This window comes from Pteropus medius, unplaced genomic scaffold, assembly GCF_902729225.1.
Source record: "Pteropus medius unplaced genomic scaffold, Ma_sr-lr_union100, whole genome shotgun sequence".
Lineage (NCBI taxonomy): Eukaryota > Metazoa > Chordata > Mammalia > Chiroptera > Pteropodidae > Pteropus > Pteropus medius.
In genome coordinates, this window is record NW_024342474.1 from 712,163 (window position 1) to 731,150 (window position 18,988).

General features: G+C 46.3%; 2 protein-coding genes across 7 annotated transcripts in view; both read right to left on the reverse strand.

Annotated features, from left to right (window-relative positions):
- On the reverse strand, positions 1 to 3,149 carry APOF (apolipoprotein F). Its single transcript, XM_039865692.1, has 2 exons — positions 2,835 to 3,149; positions 1 to 998 (listed from the first exon to the last, which is right to left on the reverse strand). The coding sequence occupies exon 2, from the start codon at positions 979 to 981 to the stop codon at positions 40 to 42; it is 942 nt and encodes a 313-aa protein (XP_039721626.1). The 5' UTR covers positions 982 to 998; positions 2,835 to 3,149; the 3' UTR covers positions 1 to 39.
- Positions 2,400 to 18,988, reverse strand: part of TIMELESS (timeless circadian regulator) — a 27,061-nt gene continuing 10,472 nt past the window's right edge. For 2 of the 6 annotated variants that reach the window (XM_039865649.1, XM_039865650.1), the window contains 29 exons: positions 18,791 to 18,894; positions 18,452 to 18,614; positions 18,156 to 18,309; positions 17,923 to 18,037; positions 17,759 to 17,821; positions 17,394 to 17,495; positions 17,049 to 17,204; positions 16,667 to 16,800; positions 16,374 to 16,461; positions 15,912 to 16,088; positions 15,364 to 15,581; positions 15,018 to 15,121; positions 14,705 to 14,874; positions 13,515 to 13,649; positions 13,262 to 13,413; positions 12,501 to 12,598; positions 12,297 to 12,417; positions 11,991 to 12,192; positions 11,584 to 11,729; positions 10,856 to 10,941; positions 10,648 to 10,765; positions 10,476 to 10,558; positions 10,102 to 10,244; positions 9,729 to 9,906; positions 9,581 to 9,649; positions 9,336 to 9,454; positions 8,165 to 8,390; positions 7,946 to 8,038; positions 2,400 to 2,692 (listed from right to left, as the gene is read on the reverse strand). In XM_039865649.1, coding sequence (XP_039721583.1) covers positions 2,415 to 2,692; positions 7,946 to 8,038; positions 8,165 to 8,390; positions 9,336 to 9,454; positions 9,581 to 9,649; positions 9,729 to 9,906; positions 10,102 to 10,244; positions 10,476 to 10,558; positions 10,648 to 10,765; positions 10,856 to 10,941; positions 11,584 to 11,729; positions 11,991 to 12,192; positions 12,297 to 12,417; positions 12,501 to 12,598; positions 13,262 to 13,413; positions 13,515 to 13,649; positions 14,705 to 14,874; positions 15,018 to 15,121; positions 15,364 to 15,581; positions 15,912 to 16,088; positions 16,374 to 16,461; positions 16,667 to 16,800; positions 17,049 to 17,204; positions 17,394 to 17,495; positions 17,759 to 17,821; positions 17,923 to 18,037; positions 18,156 to 18,309; positions 18,452 to 18,548 — 3,825 coding nt within the window. In that variant the 5' untranslated portion in view covers positions 18,549 to 18,614; positions 18,791 to 18,894 and the 3' untranslated portion in view covers positions 2,400 to 2,414. Of the gene's footprint in view, positions 2,693 to 7,119; positions 7,794 to 7,933; positions 8,039 to 8,164; positions 8,391 to 9,335; positions 9,455 to 9,580; positions 9,650 to 9,728; positions 9,907 to 10,101; positions 10,245 to 10,475; positions 10,559 to 10,647; positions 10,766 to 10,855; positions 10,942 to 11,583; positions 11,730 to 11,990; positions 12,193 to 12,296; positions 12,418 to 12,500; positions 12,599 to 13,261; positions 13,414 to 13,514; positions 13,650 to 14,704; positions 14,875 to 15,017; positions 15,122 to 15,363; positions 15,582 to 15,911; positions 16,089 to 16,373; positions 16,462 to 16,666; positions 16,801 to 17,048; positions 17,205 to 17,393; positions 17,496 to 17,758; positions 17,822 to 17,922; positions 18,038 to 18,155; positions 18,310 to 18,451; positions 18,615 to 18,790; positions 18,895 to 18,988 lie in introns of those variants that run through there. The other 4 variants (XM_039865648.1, XM_039865652.1, XM_039865654.1 and 1 more) reach the window with 3 other exon arrangements.

An 18,988-nucleotide genomic window follows, 5' to 3' on the forward strand; every position in this document is an offset into this window, starting at 1 on the left:
TCAGAATATTAGATATATTCATTCTGCATTTACCACTTTTTATATGCCCAAATTCTCATTCCCAGGATTTAAGTCATAACTCTCAAATAAGGGCCACCCCCAGTAAGGAGCTGAATTTACTACTTCTGACACCAAAGAGGCCATGGTAGTTATTTCTGCCATGTCATTCACATCTGAAGTACTGCCCAAGCCCTCTTTGCTGGTCTCTGGTGGAGGGGTGTTTGCCTCTTTCTCATTGTAATACTGTATCAACCGTTGAACCCCAGCCTTCATTGCAGGTTTAAGTGCAGCACTGATTGCTAGTCCCATGGGCCCCCCTGACAGTCCAGTCATGGCCATTAGAAGGTCATAACCCAGGTCTATGACCCCATTTTGGCCTCGTTCCTTGGCCTTTTCCGAGCAGTTCTGAGCAGCATAATACAAAGCTGTGCCCAGGTTGTAGTAGGTTTCCACTCCTGGCAACAACTGGGCTATATTGTGTACACCCTGCTCCTGCTCATACTCACAGTCCTTGCTGGGGAGAGAGCGTCGGGCCCTCTCTGGGCCTGGCTGCTCCTTGGCCATCAGCTGCAGAGCAGAGACTAGGGTATCCACTGACACCCCTCTCCCTGTGCTTCTGCCTTTCTCCAGCCCTTGAAGATATTGGATGAGGATCTGTGTAGCATTTACACCCCCCTGGCGGTAGAGCTGAAGTTGCAGGGTCCGTACATCAGCATGGCAGCCAGCTTCCTTCAGGGCAATCATCAGTGGCAGGCCTACCAGGAACTTGGGGAGAGCGGCCATTTGGGTGAAGCCAGGCAGGGACTTTGGGAGCAGGGTCTGGCAGGATGAGGAATCTGAGGATGGTGTATAGGATTCCAAGGATGAAGGATAGTGCATCAGTATATTTGTCTGGTTTCCATATGAAATAGCATCTAGAGGGTGCAGCAGGAGGTAGAAAAGAAGCAGCTCAATTGGAATGATGAGTCTGAAGCCACACATGTCTGAACCAGAGTACACTACAGAAGAGAAAAACCAGAAACATACAAACTGTTTCTCTAAGGGATGTGGTCTGAAAAGAGCCCAGGACCCAGGGCACACTTCTTTCATCACTTTCATGCTTTTGTTCTTAGGTAAAAGCTTAAGAAAGAGGAAATGTAAAACAATTGTTCCCCTTGTCTTTCTCCATCTTCAGGTTACCAGAGACTTCCTCTGCTTTATTTCCACTCAATTATAGGGGGCCCCAAACTACCACACAATCCAGTTATTGAGAAGTAAGACTGATTGCTAGGTTTCGTAACTGCTCAATCTTGTGCTGCTCACTTCTCTGTCCATGAAAAAAAGGGGATATTTACTTTCCCCATCATCAGTAAGAGATGTAATCTATGCAAATATTTGTCCATTTGTACTGGCTGCCCAAACCTTTTTCTCTTATTGCACACTTGACCTTAATACCAAAGACCCTGTTCTTTGGCATTTCTTACAGGTCCCTGCTGCCATTCCCACTCTGGATCATGATAAGAGCTAGGAGATCCAGAATCAGAAGAGATTAGATATGTATTATTTGCTCTTTTTAAATATCTCTTTTCAATCAAAGATTATATTAGCAAGTTACAGCATGTAGTTGGGGTTTTAATACAGGGTAGATGAATGAGAAAAAGTTAAAATACCGCTTATGCTTAGAACATATTTCATGCACAGTATATGGTAACTCAAAGAAAAGAAAAGGAAAAATGGAATAAGAAATAGGGACTAAGTGCTACTAAGTAGAGGTGGGCAAGGCCAATACCAGTTGCATGTGTGTTTTAGCACTGAAATGAAATAAAATGTCTGCTTCTGTCTTAAGTAGTCTCCGACATTTCTAACTTCTTACCATATCCCACCTTTGAATATAATTCTGGGAAAGGAGACTTATCACCTAGGTAGCATTAAATATCTAAAGTAAACCTGGACAAATTCCTGAATCAATTTCCCCATAAAGCACCTCAGAATAACTGTGAAACATCTGATAAATTATAATGTCATCATGCATAAATACTAAGAGGCTCTTAACTATTTCTTCAGCTTTGTGCCTAATTCTTCAACATGTTCCCAAGACTCATACCTGAAGTTCTAGAGGATGTCGACAGTAAAAGCTTTAAATTGTTTCACCATCAACATGAGAAATGGGAGATGGCTTTTTAACAAACTCAATTGCCATCTGAGCTAACTGCTAGGCCAGCCATCCCAGTGAGTGTATTCACCATCATCAATACATTCCTCAGGGTGAATAGCTGAGTGTTGGATTTATGAAAGCTTCCCTGGCGATCCTCCCAGGTCCCTCGAAATGATTGCCAATCCCTTCCTCTTCGTTGTGCTTTTCACGCTCATGAATGAGGGTTTTGGTGATGTGTTTTACTCCCTTTCTAACAAGCTGAAGCTGCAGAATGTGGGCCTCACTTGGGCAGCCAACCTCCTCCAGAGATAAATTGGATAGGTATCCAAACAGAGGGCCTAAGGAGGGGGCCGCGTGCAAGAGATAATGGCAGGTCTTGGGATCCAAGAGAGAGTCCTGGTTGGAGAGTGCGTTCGGAGGATGCCCAGATTCTGTGAAAGAAGGCTGGGAGGTCAGGATTCCTTTCAGGGCATTTCTTGGAAAGGCAACCACTGGGGAGAGCAAGACACAGCAAAGGAGCAGCACAGATCGGATCATGGTGAGTCAGCAGAAACAGCACTGCTGGAAAGAAGCAATGCTCAGGTTGGGAAGTGCGGAAAGCAGAGACACCAAGACTGGTGAGAAATAGGAAGCGTCTTAGCCCTTGGACACTTCGGTTATAGCTTCACTCCCATCCTTACAGGTTTCAGGTCATCCTCACCTGCTCCGGAAAGAAACAAGCCAGAGGAACGAGATAGTCCCAGCACGTCCTTTGCCTCGGTGCTTCTCTAATGGGAATGACTACTTTCTAGATCTCATCTCTTTTAACCTCAGCCAAAAACACTGATGCCTCCGAAAAGTGAGGATGTAATGTTCACAAATATTTATCTACCCTTCCAGGCTCAGGCTTTGTCCTCACCTTTGCCCCAGGCTGAAAAACAGGCCTTCTTCTTTGCAGCTACTTTTCCTACGCCATATCCCTATTGCCCTAAAGATTTCTCAAGAACGGCAGTCCCCAACCTGTTTGGTACCAGGGACCTGTTTGGTACCAGAATCCAATGTCTAATGATCTGAGGTAGAGCTGAGGCGGTGATGCTAGTGTTGGGGAGCAGCTGCAAATACAGATGAAGCTTTGCTCGGTAGCCTGCCACTCACTTCCTGCTGTGTAGTCCAGCTCCTAACAGGCCATGGACTGGTACCTGTGGCCTGGGGGTTGGGGACCCCTGCTCTAGACCTAAACTTAGATCAGGAAAAATTCCTGTATCTTCTGGGGGAAGCAAGGAGGTGAGAGGCAAGGACACCAATGATTTTTGGGTAGGAGACCTCAAAATAGTTTTTTCAATGGACTTATCAGATAAATGAGAAAACAAAACCTATGAGCAAGTCAGACCAAATCAGAGCAACTTCAGTTTTTACCTTCTTCATTCCAGTGCAATATCCTAATTAAACATGTTCATTACTCTGGTATGTGTAAGCCTGCTGCATCAAAATCATAGGAATTAGGCTTCATTTCTCATCTAGGGGTCTGGATGAGAAACTGCAGTCCAGAAAATAGGGAACAATGGTATATGGTGTCTCCCAAAACTGGTACAAAAGTCCACACATCACTGTGCCCTAAAAGTTCCTCCGTGGTGCTATAACCCACTTCTAGCAGGCCAAAGGGGTCCTTGGTCCCTCCTCCTATCTAACTCCTCTCAGTTGCAGGAGGGGCCCCTAACAAGCAAGTCAGGAAGAAAAAAAAAAAAAAAAAAAGTTTCTAGAACAGAAGTCAAGTCTCCAGAAAGCTACACAGTCCTAAAATTGGGAGAACTAGATGTAGAGGCATGCAACAACTGGTGCCTGAAATTCCAGGATCCTAACTCTATGGGGAGCCTCAGAGGCTCTACTGCTCTCGTATAGCTCAGCAAAGTTTTTGGATCCTTTAGCTTTTCCCAGTTCCATTTTGAGTTCACCATCCATAACTGGGTCTATCTCCCCCTCCAGTTTGTTAGTTGGTATCATTATCCTCAATATGAAAATGTTTTGTTGTTGAAATTCTCTGAATTTCCAACTCTAGTGCCTTGGGAATGACAGGGGAGACTGTGTAAATACAGCAGAGAGAGGGAAAGTGGCAGTTTGCTTCACCAGAGGAATGACAGAGGGATAAGGGCATGTCCTCCCAGTTAGATTTCCTATCTTTGCTCCTACCATCAAGTCCCACCTGTTCCTCAATAATTCTCATCAGTTGTCACCTCTTAGGGGCTAGATTTGTTTGGTTTTGTTTTTTAGAGTAATTTCAGGTTTATAGAAAAATTGAACAGAAAGTACAGAGTTCCCAAATATTCCCACTCCACCAACCCTTGGCTTTCCCCTATTATTAACATCTTACATTGGTGTGGTACATTTGTTTCACTTACAGTATTTTTAAAATTTATTTTATGTATTATTAAGTCCATAGTTTACATTAGTGTTCAACTCTTCATCGTGTAGTTCTATGGGTCTTCTCAAATGCATAACGCCACGTACCCACCTTTACAGTATTGTATACTTTCATTGCCCTAAATATCTAGCTATTTTTAGCTGCCATTCCCCACTAGCCTGGTTTCACGCTGAAGTAGGAGGCATCAAAGCAACTCCATCAGCACCCTAGACCAGCATGGCTGGTACATAGTAAGTACTCAACAGAAGAGCGGTCCTATTAACCCCTAGGGACACCAGACCTGCTGTCCTTTGGTGGCTAATAGGAAAGCCCTCAGGGCTTGTGTTCAGCACTCCTCATGGACTCTTGTTCTCCAGAGACTTTAGGTTTCAGCCCTGGCTGAAGAATCGCACTTGGCTTTCCCAGAGTCTAACAGAACACTCTCCAACATCTGCAGAAGGGGCCAAGGTACCATGTTGCACTCTCTTCCTTGTGCTGCTGCCATTCCAGAGTCCTTGCAGCCAGTGGGTGTGGGTGTATACAGCTTTCACACGTCCCACCGTCTGTAGAGCTGAACTACAGGGCCAGGCATCAGTTTGGTAGTCAGCTTGCTCCAGGGCTTCCATCAGTGCCAGGCCTATGAGATCCTGGATAGAGAGGCCATGTGGATGAAGCCAGGCAGGAACTTTAGAAGCCTGGTCCAGCAGAACCAGGAGTCTGCAGAGGCTGTCTAAAATCCCAGGGACAAGATAACACCAGGGCCTTCAACGGGTTCCATTTGAAATGGCAGCCATTGGGTGTAACATGTAGCAATAAAAGATCAAATTGGAGTGGCAGTTAGCAAATTGTTTCATTCATCTGTCCCCGCCAGGCTTCTGTACCTTTTAGGTTAGGTCCCGTGAAATGGGAAATAAAACCCAATTGATTCTACTTGGCCTCTCCCATTCCCAGGTCACCAGGAACTTCCTCTGCTTTGCTTTCTACTTAAATTTGAGAACTCCAGACTGCCATTTAGTGAGATGAGAGCCTTTCTAGTAGGTTGTTCCACTCCCAGTGCTATCTAATGAGAGAGGAACAAAGGAAATGGCTGCTTGCCTCTATGATCAGCAAGGGACCCGAATGTGGAAAATATTTTCACATTTGTGCTGTGGTGTTCTGCTCAGACATCCCTTCTAGAAAACATAAATGAGAAGTCTATTTGGCTTCTACTCCTTAGGCTCTACAGTCACTCTCTCCAGATTGCTCTGAGCCAATGACTGGTGGAGGGTGCTAGGGCCAGCCCACACCTGCTAGATACGAGACTCCTCAATCAAGTACGTAATCTTTGCTCGGGTTCACTACCAGCCTGGCCAAGATTTTGAGAGCAGCACTGTGATTTTTCCCTTTCTCCTTTCATAGGGGTCTGACCATCATCATGGTCTACAGACTTTCCCAAGCCACCCTGCTCTCTCACCTCTTTGTCCTTCAAAGGCATCTCCCCCAATAAATCTCTTGCACTTTGAATCCCACCTAGGCCTCTTCTTCCTGGAAGACCTGAAGTGACATGTACTGACTGATAAGAGCCTGTTCAATTATCAGACACTCCTTCATAGCATGAGTTTTCTTTCGGCAGTATCTATCTCTCCCTCCCACATTCTCATTCTAGTTCAAAACAGAGATCCAGGGAGACCAAAAGTGAGAAAAATCAGATGGCTGTGATTCAAATATAAATAGCTTTTTATTCCTCTTCCTATTTAAAAATTTCAAATGTACAAGCTAAATAAATGAAAAAGGATAACAATACTTCTTGTGCCTATTATGGTAAATGGACTACATTTGATAAGAAAAACTAGAAGAAACTGGGGTTGGAAGGTCAGGGCCCCTTTTGGGGAATTTTTTTGAAAAGGCAGCCACTGGGGACAGCAAGACACAACAAAGGAGCAGCACAGACTGAATCATGGCGGGTCAGCAGAAAGAGCCCTGCTGGAAAGAAGCAATGCTCAGGTTGGGAAGTGGGGAAAGGCTTGGGACAAAGAGACACCAGGACTGGTCAGAGCTAGGAAGTGTCTCAGCCCTTGGAAACTTTGATTACCCTGGACATAGCTTCACATGTTTAATTCAATACCAAACACAAATCAAATACATTCATGTTACCTTTAGAGGCTGTGGAAGGAAAAAAAAAAAAAACAAGTCAGAGAAACAAGAGAGTCCAAACGTATCTTTTACCTGATCTGAATGGCTTTTTCTGAATCTCACCTTTACCCTACCTCAGCTGGAACCAGAGAGCCAGAAAGCTGATGGTTTCCATGAAGAGGGAAGGACATGACAATTGAAATACCTACCCATCTCCTTCTTGCCTAGAGTTTGTTCTCCTCTCTGCCCCATGCTAACAAACTGGCCCTTTCTCCCTTTGTGGCTCCTGTTTCTTCCTGCTGCATACCTCTCGTCACCCTAAAGATTTATCTTAGACAAAGGATCTCGAGGTAAGACTGTTTTTCTGTGTCTTCTGGAGGGAAAAGAGGAGAAAAGGGAAGGCTGATGGTCATTTGTAACTTAATAGTTAAAAGTTCTCCTTCCAAGAACATAGCAGGCAAAGGGCTGGGGTACTTGAACAGATTGGCAAGTCAGATCAACACTGGCAACTTTTAATTTTATATGTTTAATTCAGTAACAAACACAAACCAAACACATTCCTTATTTGGAAGGTACTGCATGCATTCCCAACCCAACCTCAAATGCAGGAATTGGGCTCGATTTGATGTCTAGGGGGTGACCATAGGAAAGATAATGAGGATGGGACTATCTAGTATGCCTTCTAAAAATGGTGTACCCCTACTCATTGTTACAAAGCTCCCCATCTGGTGCTTTGACCCACTTCTAGCAGAAAGTCAAAAGGAATGGATCAAGAGGAGCTCAGAGTACTTTCTGTATTTCACTCACTTCTCTCATTTGCTAAGGGGTACTAATAACTCAAAGAAATGGTTCTTAGAAGAATTGGAGTAAGTCTCCTGAGAGCTACTGAAGCATATTAATAAAACTGGGAAAAGCAAGAAGTGACTGAAGAGGAGTCCAACACTGTTGCCTGAACTTCCTAAATCCATGGGGAAACCCAGGGCTCTACTGCTTCTGTCCAGTTAAGAGGAGTTTCTGGGTCCTGCATGACTCTTCCAGCTGTTTTAAACTCACCACCTAAAAACAAGTCTATCTCTACCCTTAGGCTTCTGACTCTTCAGTCATTCTCATCTTCATCCTCAATCTGAAACCGTTTCTTCTTTTGGACTTCTGGAGCTCCCAGCTCTGATGCTGTGAGAATGACATGGGTGAGAAGACAGAAAATATCTAAATATGTTTAAGAGGAAGGAGGAGGTAGCGTTTATCTTTAGGATTGAAGAGAGGAGTGCCAGAGGTTACAAGAAAGACCAGGTTCCAATCAGATTCCCTACCTTTGCTCCTACCCTCATCTTCCTCCTGTTCCTCATCGCTGTCCAGAAGTTGTCGCTTCTTGGGTGCCGCTTTCAGCTGCTCCTTCCCACCACCAGTCCCTTCCTCTGAAATGACCATAAGATGCATAAAATTAAAAAACTGGGCCCTCATATTCTCAAAATACTCTATCAGCCTCTAGACCAACATAGCTGGCACACAGTAAGTACTCAATAGATAAGTGGTCCTATTACCCTCTGGGGACACCAGGCCTGCTTTCTTTTTTCGGGCTAACAGGAGGGCCCTCAGGGCTTGCGCTCGGTGTTCCTTTTGGTGCTCTTCCTTGGGGACTTGCTCTCCAGAGACTTTAGGGTCTAGCCCTGGCTGAAGCTTTCCCCCTTCTTCTGGTTGACTCAAAGAAGCTGCTAGCTTCCGGAGCTTGGTGGGACTCAGTTTGGCTGGAATTCGCCAGAAGGTTTCCTACAGGGGCAGAGAAGTTGAAAATGAGCAATGGGAAAGGACCAGCCTCTAGTTCACCAAATTCTGATATTATTCATTGAATAAATAAGACCCTGCATTGGTAAAGATCCACAACGGATGTGAACTCTACTTTCTGCTTATTTATCCAATATATGCCCAAAGTCTAGCACAGTGCCTACCACATTAAGAGGTTCTTGATAAATTCAGTTGTTAATTGAATAAATGAATCGTGGGGATCCAAAAAGGTGACTCAGATATAAACCCTGATCTCAAGAACTCACAATCTAAAGGGAGAAAGAATCAATATAGTTTAACACCATAGGATTTGGGCCTATCCAGGGAATGAACAAATCCCAGCGGCCAAAGTGATTACTTTCATTTCAGGGGTTGAAAGTGAGAGGGACTGCTTCTCTGAAAGTGATAACTGAATTAACTCTTGAAGGCTAGGTGGAGGTTCATCAGGAAGATGGGCGATGTGTGTGTTGCCTTGTGTATGGTTGGAGCCTTCCAGGAGAGGGACTGGCATGATCAACTGTTTGGAGGTATGAAAAAGCCTACTACTTGGTGGATGGAAAGTAGTCCAGGACGGCTATGGTATAAGGTAGGTGTGTGTGGGTGGTGTGGCCGTAAGGCTGCAAAGATTAGCCAAGGACAGGCGCACCACTTGGAGGCTCTGAAATTTCGTACTGCAAACAGTAGGGAACCATCAAGAGCTCTGGACAGAAAAGTGATGATATCGAAAACTGTATTTTAGAAAGATAACTCAGGAGGCAGCATGGAAAATGGACTTAGGGGAAGGGGAGATTGGAGGACTAGCAGAACAGCTGCTGCAGGAGTATAAGTGATGACAGGAAAAGAGAAGGATAGAGACGGCAATTGCAATGATATGTGTTTTTAAATGGCACCAACAAGCCAAGGATGACACTGTAACTGGTGATTATTTACCTGTCCAGTGGCGGGAGGCCGAACCCCTAGCTTGCGCAATAGCTGCTGAAACTGTTCACTTTCCATTGCTTCCTCATTTTCTTCTGTCAGTGGTACCAATGGAACTGCCTGGGAGCAGCCTAGAACAGGGTCCATAGTCACAAATGGTGAAGATGTGAAGAAAGAACTGGTCCTCTATCTCATGACCAGGTTTCCAGCAGCTTGCAGAACCCTAGTCCTCCTGAAATCATCATTCACCCACTCACCATCCTCTTCCCGATCATCTGCTACTCGAATCAGGCAGTTCTGGAGCCACAGGAGCGGAGCAGAAAAGCCTAAGGGAAGAAGGGAAACTTATAATTGACCTGTACACCCAACTCCACCTGAGACACATCTCCCAGTCCAAGTCCTCACCTTCCTGATGCAGGCTTTGCCCAAGGTTTTCAGTTGAAAGGACTGAGCTATCCTGAGGAGCTTCTTCTGCTTCTGAGCCCTTCTCTTTGTCTTCGTCCTCTTCACTCTCGTCTGGCAGATTCTCCTCTTCTTCCGGCTCTTCCTGGCAAAAATCTTTCAGGGACTCTTCTCTGTTAGGCTAAAATTCAATGGGGGTGGAAATGAAAAAAGGAGACAAGATGAAGATCTAAGTAGACTTCTCTGGTTCCTGATCGCCCCACTGGAGGGTTCTAGTCAGAACAGCCTAAAGCAGGAAGAATCTAGGTGGGCTACTTCTAAGGAGCACGTCAAGGGGTGTGGGTCCACGCCAGCAGAGCCAGGGGAAGACTGTTACCAAGCTTGAGGGTGCCAACTTCTTCCTGCGTTTTTTGTATAGCTCCCGCCGCTCAGCCACCAGCCCCAGAGCCAGCAGTTTGTCCACTATTCGGGCCCGCGAGCGTTTGGCTGTAATATTCTTCATGATATGACCCAGGACATCTGTAAGGAGGAAAAGTGTGACTACCCAAGAGCAGCAGGTGAAGAGGAAGTGAAGGAAATCAGAAGTCTTTGGAAAGAGGCTAGCTCGATTCACTCAAAAATGACACCATGAATATATTAAGTGGATAGAAGAGATGGGATAAGTGTCTTTCTTGGGAACAGAATGTAGCGGAAAGAAATGGACAACTGGGCTCTCATTTTGGAGGTTCCTTGAGCTTCCACTTCACTTACCATCTGAGTCCTGGAACTCCTCGAAAAGCCGCTGCAGCTCCAGCTCTTGATCTTCTGTCCACAGTACGATATGGGTTCCTTTCCTATAGAGGGGAGTGTCAATGGAAGAGGGAGCCGAGGCACTGAACACAGGGCTCCCCTTCTCAGTTCCCTCCAGAGCATATGTCTCTACCTTTGGAAGTCCTTGACACTGTCAGCCAGTCCCAGCCGTACCAGATGGTGGATGACCTGCTTGCGTGTTCGAGGAACAGTATTCAGGTGTGCCAAGATGATGTCTACCACATCCTCATCTGAGTTGGAGGAGGAGTGAGGCAGTAAAGAGGGGTCTTGGAGCTCAGGCTGCCCTCCTCAAAAACTCTTCAGATCTCAAGGCATCATACCTTCCACATCCTTATGGGTAAGGTACAGTTCCTGAAGCTGGGCCTCCTCCTCTGGGCTCCACATAGGGGGTTTGCGACTAGAAGATCTAAACGGGGAAAGAGGAAGGGAAGCAGATAGGCTGTTGGCCCAGAAAGGAGACCAAAGGTCCTCTCTGGTCAGTTCTTAAAAAAAAAAAAGGAAAGACAAGAGAGCCAGCAATCTTCATACCGCAAAGGTACCAGCCAGCAGAAACCTAACTGCTGTGCTACCTTCCCCTCATTCTCCTCCCACTTAAGAATCTAAAAGTCAAACTAAGAGATTTTTCCAGGTTGGGCCTATAGAACCTGACACTGCAGGGACTGAGAGCATCATGGGAAAAAGAGAAGTGTGAAAGGAGAGGAGCTGAGATACTAAGGGAAAGAAGCCAAACATTTCTATGAATCCTTATGGTTCCCCAGCACATTCTGGGACATGGCATATACAGATTCTCCCTGTAAGGGCCGCCCCACTCCCAACTGACTCCCCCAGTGAGGGCTGCAGAAGCAGAAGGAAACCAGAGTACACAGGAGATTTAGGCTCCAGTCCCGTTCCTCTCTTGGGTGACCTTAGGTAAAGGTTTCACCCTCACGGCTTGTTTTCTCATCTATGAAAGGGAAAGAAAGGTTATACTAACTGATCCATAAGCTCTTTCAGCTGTGACACTCTATGTCATCCACCCCTACTGCCCATCCCTCCCCATCAACCTCACCCGCTGTCCAGGGAGCCATAGCCCTCGGTCATCTCTCGAACCACAGTTGTGTTCTTCCAGAACAGCAGCTCCACAAAGGCTTTTTGGTTGACTGCAGCCAATGCAAAGAACTTGCCCAGGATATATTTGGCAAAAGTCACTAGCTCCTGTGTGAGAGAGGCGGCTGTGAGGCCTCGAGCCTAACTGTATACACAAACCTGGCCCTCTAAGTATTTTTTCTACACTTATTCCTAGCTGCCCCTTCACACTTAGACTCTCTCTATCCTTCCCCACGCAGCTCCCTCAACCTGTCTGCCTACCTCCTCACCATTCTCTCATCTCTCAGTGCCTTCTACCTCCTGAAGACTGTCCTTTTACCCCAGAACTCCCCTATGCCTCCAGACCCCCATTCCTTAGTATCGCCTCACTTTGTAGGCCCCAGAGGAGGGGTCGCTAAGCAGACGATTGAAGAGGCAGAAGAGTGAGAGCTGGTAAAGCAGGGCTTCCATTTTGAGGTCATGGGCCAGCCGGTGCAGCATCTTGACAATGCAGTGATTAGTGTGGGCACTATTCTGCTGGTAGCTCCGCAGCAGCAGCACGTAGGCTCGGATGACAGTTGAGCTGGCAAAGCTGCATCCAGGTGGAGAGGGAGAGGATGTCAGCATAGGACACTGCTCATCCTCAGAGCCCCGTGATCTTTACCCTGGAACCAACTCAGGACTCTCTACCCATACCGTTTCAGGTAGTCCAGAAAGTTAAACTCTTTCTCTGACACCTGGACCACTTGCAATTCTTCTTCTTCCTCTTCTTCTTCCTCTTCCTCCTCTGCCCCTTGTTCCTCTGTCCCTTGCTGCCCTACAGGAAGAGTGAGGATTACCAGGTCTCTGGTGCTAGAGAAGAGCTAGAAGGAGAGGGATGTGAAGGAAACAGAGACTCACGGGGAAGCGGGGCACAGAGGATTTGTTTTAGCAGCTGGATCTCTTCCTCTGGGGAAATGTCTTGAGAGCCAAATATATCTCCTTCTGGCCACACCTCCCTGGACCACAGAGAGAAAAAAAGGCTTCAACCAGAGGGAATCTGAGTTGTAGTTTAAAGTGGGAGATTGAATTTAGACTTGTCAGTCTTACCTCAAAGATGAAACAAAGACTCTAGGGAAAACTTCCTTCATAAGCCATATTGCAATGAATATCATATAAGAACAAAATGCAAACAATCTAAAGGACTAACATGTGGTTAAAAAAATGTACATATTCAAACAATGGTATTTTAAAGCCATTAACAATTATAGAAATATATCTGATGAGAAATGATGCTCATGATATATTGAGAAATGAAAAAATACTATAAATCAGTATGTGTAATATTTCATTTTTGTAAAAGAAAAAATATATGATATGTCTATAAATAACAGGAAAAACTCTGGATGATAACTCATCAAAATGTTGGCTATCTTTGGCTCATAGAATTATCTTTTTTTTTTTCTTCAATTAAATGTGCTGTTTTTGTTTTATCAAACAGTAAAATCTCCCAATAAACCAATCAAAATTCCGCAGGACTCAGTACGCAGCACAGAGTCCCAGGGCTTCTGATTGGACTTCTCTCTTTTGAAAATCGAGAACCCTGTACACAGTGAAAGCCTCTCCTTACCCCCAAAAGCCCAGGAGCTGGATCCAGGAGAATGGATGGGCAGAGGTCTTACCGGGCAGACCTAAGGAGGGTCAGGGCCTGTGGGGCCTGATCAGCCAGCAGACAGTCTTGGATGCGCACCATGGCTTCTGCCCGCTGCTCTTCTACTGGCACCTCTGAGGCCGCATCAAAGGGAACCATGGAGTCTAAACTAAGCTCAGGATCCTAGAAAGGAATTAAGGCTATGGGAACAGGGAGGAGGGAAACGCAGACAGCCACTCCAGAGCACTACCCTCAAGAAAAACAGAGTTTCTATAACTACCTACCTGGGCACAGCATTGTAGCTGCTCAGCCAGTGATGGCCACACAGCCTCCAGTTCCCCTAGGCTGTATGGGGCATTACCAGAAGCAATGGGCTGATCTAGGGCCTTCTTTTTCTTCTTTCTCTTCTTTCGTTTGTTCTACGGAAAAAGAATTGTGTTAGGATGGCTGGAGAGCTAAGGCCTTTTCCCCATCAATGTCTTCTATTAATTAATTAGACATCTGAATTAATTAGACATTCACAGAGTGACCAGTATGTGCTACTCAAAAGCAACAGGGAAGCAACAATGAACAGCCTATCTCCTTGCCCTTGAAGAGCTTGTAGTCTGTGGGAGAGACAGGTAAATTATACTTCAGCATGGATAAGACCTAGAATGTGGCTAAGCATGAAATACAGGGCAAAACACTGAAATAGCACTTGACTCATTTCTTGGGGTTAGAGATTTGTGAAATGCAAAGCACTACATAAATATAGCCTACCATTTTTTACTCTGAAAAGCGGGAGAGTGAGAGCCAATACCCCTGCCCTGATCAACTTGCGTAAAAATGCCTTTTAGGAAAGTCTCATTGATACTGCTACCCCTTTCAAGTCTAGTGCTGACTGAGTTTTAAGCTGTAGCAAATAGAATTACAGGAAAATTTTTACAGAGCAGAGCCACTGTATCCCCAGGATATAAATTCTTTAAGTTGTTTTTTCTTATGCCAGACTTCTCATTTATTATTTCACTTCAGGCTCATGGATAGATATTACAACCAACTCTAAGAATCTGGAGACTGACATGAGCAGCTTGAGTTATTCTAACAGTAACTAATACAGGACGAGATCTCAAACCTTCTTATTTTCAACTTAAGGCTCTTTCCATCTCACTACTGTGTTTCAGATGTATAACCAGGAAATACCACAGCATAACTACTAAATTCTAAAACTATGAACCTCCAGAGTTTATGTGTTTAGCACGTAGTAGGTGTTCAATAAATGTTTCCTAAATGAATTAAGATATTATTGGTCTTTCAGGAATTAATCTAAAGAAAGAAGGAAATTATAGTAGACCCCTATCAGCAACAAACCTCTTGCCCTCTTAGTTCAGAGCAGTTCTGACGTATTGGCTGAAGCTACAGATAATGGGAAGAGACAGAGCCCTAGTCCTCCACCCTTCTCGCCCAGCTCTTTCTAAATCCTGGGGCTGCCCAGCACCTGCACCACCATGTTCCCCCGGCTCCGACAGAACCGCTCCAACATCTTGAGGAAGAGGTGGGTGGTCTCCACCAGGTCACGAAGGAAAGAGTGGGGCTGGCATCTCTCGTCAAACTTTCGAAACAGTGCCAGGAATAGTTCTCGATACTCCATCACATAGAAAATATTGTCTGGAAATGTGGAAAAGAAAGGATTGGAAGTACTGGTCTGAAAAGTTTGGGCAAAGGATTTGGTTGAAGTTGAGACTGGGAAGAGTGTGATGCTAGTCAAGAGATGGAGATGGCCGGGATCAGAGACCAAGCTAGGGTCTTACTCTTGATGATGCGGCTGCTCTCCCTCACAGCCTCATCTGGGGACATATCCATCTCATTCACTGTGGCCAGCAGCTCCTGATAGGCCTTCAGAGCCAGGTGCATCCTGCGAGATGAGGGAAAGAGAACAATTTAGGACACAGGTTCATGGAAATAGTACTACCCTTCTGTATCCGCTCTCCCCTCCAAATAGTGCCATCAACAAAAGAATGACCCAACCAGTTCTTGCCCCCTAGCCTGACCACCTTAACCCTGAAACAGAAAACAAAGTACTATCCAGAATTCAGGCATTCAAATTCCTAGCGTGGTCAAGATGTCCAATCTGACTCCAATTCTCATCCCACTCACCGGCGTGCCCAGGAGGCAGCTTCCTTACGATCAGTCAGCATCATCTCATAGTAGTTTGTGAGGTTCTGCTCAATGAAGTGGAAGGTACGAACACTGAGGGTCTCAGAGACCAGGCCTGGCCGGAAGGAGGCAGCTCGGTTGAAGGCCATGAAGAAAGCCAAGGCCCACATGTAGTAAGTCTCATCATGCTGCTGAGCTTTCTCCCGAAGCAGGTTATCCTAACGTCCAGGAAAAAAAGACCATTCCGTGACCTCAGGCTTCCAATTTCCTCCTGTCCTATGATGATGGGGTGGACCCTGGATGCCACTGTAACAATATTCTGGGATTATTACACAATTTCCAACCCTCTTGTCTCTTGTTCTCTCCACATTCCTTTCCCCCTCCTCTAGGGTGATTTTCCCTAGAGGCACCATCTCTCAGGGGCACCCTACACCCTTCCCACCTACTAGTCCACACTTCAGAGTCAGCCTCCCACAGGCTCCTCCCCAGGTTGCCTTTCTTACCCTGGCCCCATCACCTCTCTACTCCATCTTTCCTTAGGCTCTCACCTTCACTGAGCCCATGAGCCGGTTATAACAGTTCTCCAGGAACTCAGAGCAGAAGTCTCTGAGGAAGAGTCTCACATTGAGGGCTGAACGGCGCTGAATGGACAGTTCCTGGGCAACCTGGCGACGTTTAGGCACCCTCCGGGGCTGCTTTCCCAAATCTGAACTGTAGTTTTGGAGCTGGGGGTGTGGGTTGGGGATTAGAATTACTCCTAACCCCGCCCCCCTTGCAGCTCTTTCCACCTCCTGGTTTCTGTAGTTTTCTCAGAAGCAATTTTTAGAACGTTCTCTCCCTCTGGTGCTAAGTGAAGACAGAGGTAAAGACAATAATGCCAGAGGCTCTACTATTGTCTCCAACTCTGTAAGCTCTGAAACAGGGAATCTTTACTTCTAGAGATGCTCACCCTTCCTAGGTACCCCAACTCCACAACACGGAGTTCCCAACCCAGATGGGGGCATACTCACATTGTGGAGACCTTTGTGAAAGATGAGGTCCCTCTCTCCAATGGATTTCAACCCCTGGACAACGTAGGAACCCCCAAATCGAGAATGCCTACCGTGAAGTGGGGAAAAAAAAGTCCAGGGGGATTTCTCAATTCTCTGGAAGCTTTATCCCCATTTTCTTTCATCAGCATGTCAAAGCATGTTATAACTGCAAAATGCTATCCAGTCACCACTGTCTTAGAAGTTGGCCCAAGCCCTCAGTATTCCATAGCGAAAGAATGGAAACGTGGCTGGAACAGCTCCCTGCCACCCACCTATTGCCTCGCTGAAGGGCTCGAGTCCTCTTTTCCGCCATCTCTCGCTGGCGCAACACCTCCAGTTCTGCCACGTCTGTGCTCCGCTCATGAGCTACACGTCCTTGTCCTACTCTAGCCAGCTGCTCAGGCGTCTAGATTTGGAACAAGGAGGGAAGAGTCAGAAGGATAGTTATTCCTTATTCTGAGTTCACTCTATTTGGGACAGAAAGAGTGAACAAAATAAGACTGTTGATGGGACCCCATAATCATGACATTGGCTACTTTGTCATTGTCAGCCACCTTTCCACAGAGAATTCAGCCATTATCGTAAGAACAATTCTGGCCACAGAGCAGAAAAGTACGTGGATGAAGGGATCAGGACAATAGGCCAGGGCCTCACCTGGTCACGAAACATAAGGGAGATGATCTCTAGCACATGAAGGCTCCACTGCTGCTCAGCAGGCGAGCTGGCCAAGAAGAGGAGCAGGTCGTCCAGGCCACTGAGGTGAATTGCCCAGAGAAGCTGGTCATGGACACTGGCATCATCATCAATCCTCTGAGCAGTGAGTGGTGAGGGTAAAAAGAGAGGTCAGTCAGTTCCACTGCCCTGCCTTGAGGTTTTCCAATTCATTCCTTGACCAAAGATCCACCCTGCGCCCTGCGACTTGTCAGAGGATGGAAAAGTGAAAAAAGGCAGCTTGACCTAACCAAGCACAAGAACTCAGACAATCCAAGACCTTCTCACCTTCTCCTGATCAAGGTCAGCAGGGACGTGGAGAATATTTCTGACCAGCAGCAGGATCCGCTCAATCAGCAAGTTGTCTTCCTCTTGCCGTTCCTCCCAGCCCTAGTCAGAAGGAGAGTTAGAGGAAGAGAGTCCCTGTGGAAGGCAGGAGGCATCTACCCTGGCTGTGGGACCAAGGCACAGAGGAGGAGTAGGATTGAAAAAAAGAAAAGACTTCAAGCAGCCCCAAGGCAGTCAGGCAATGGATCGGATTATGTATCTCCGAACTCAGCCTGTCTTGACAACGACAGAGCCTGGGGCTCTACCCAGAGGAGGAGCAAGAGACTAACTGTCCTTGGGGTCTTGGAAAGTAGAGACTCACTTACCAGCTGCAACAGCTCATACAAGGTTTCACTGAGGACTCCAAAAGGCTTCTCACTGGCAAAGGCCTATGAAAAAGGAGAATATATCTTAAGTAGTGCTAGCCCCCACCTTCTCCTTCCCTACTGCCCCCAAATTCTTCCCTAGGGACTCTGAAGAAAAACCTCACCTCTTTGTAGGCCTGCAAGTAAGCTAGCACCTGAAGAAAATGGTGCCGGAAGCTAGGCTCCTTGGGCACACTGCCAAAACAAAGCAAGGCAGGTTGTGTCAAGTTCACCATCAGCCTGGGGAGTCAATGAAGGAGAAAGAGGTTATTAAGTTTCCTCACCAGGCACAAACATCAAAATCTATCAGCTCAAAAACCAAACACAGACAGCGAAAGTTAAAAAGCTGGGAGCCAACCTGATAACAGCATCAAAGAGAGGCTTGTCCTGGTGGTGTTGGGTAAGGATGGGCAGGAGGTCACTCTGCAGGATCTGCGCTGCCCCCAGCTGCTGTCGTACATCTCGCGTCTCATCCTCATGCCTCAAGTAGCGGATCAAATCCTTCACACTCTCTTCAGGGACAGAATAAATACATGAAACCTTGGAAGAAGCTCACCCAGGCCCATATGGTTTTCATACCCATGGCTTGAAAAATTCAACAGATCTCCTCGACTCCAGCAAATTTTTTACCTGTTTTCTCAAAAAGGTACTCACCTAAGCAATCTGGTTCCTTGTGGTAGGTGTCGCCTTCCAAGTACCCAAGGGCACTACATGTGGCCAGAAGTTCACAATTCATCATGAACAAGTCCATACATCAGTGGACCAGCCAATAGAGAGGTAAGGCAGGTGGAGACAGGAGAGACAGAAATGACATGGCCTGCAGAGACAGGGAGAGATAACAAATGTAGGCTCCTCTCATGAAAGAGAGAGGGGAACAAAGCAGGACCCTAATGTTCAGATTATTCTGAACAAGATCGTTAGATGCTCCACCTTTGTCAGAACCAAAAGTGCTGCTCCCAAGTCCCAGGGAAAGCTTTAAGTTAAGGCTTCTACCTGATCGAAACCGAAGAGGCTCCAAGCCTAAGGATTAAGCCCCTGCCCGTGCTCTAACTTGGGTCTGACACTGTAGAAATAGCCTGTTCCAGAGTCAAGACAACCTAGTAGAAAGAAAGGTCAGTGAGAGAAAGGCATCAACTTTCACCCAGAAGGGTGAGTGAAAGAGCTCTACAGCCTTTTGGAGGAAGGGGGCAG

Excerpts from the sequence above, each read along its gene's own strand:
- APOF (XM_039865692.1), bottom strand. The coding sequence starts at position 981 with ATGTGTGGCTTCAGACTCATCATTCCAATTGAGCTGCTTCTTTTCTAC.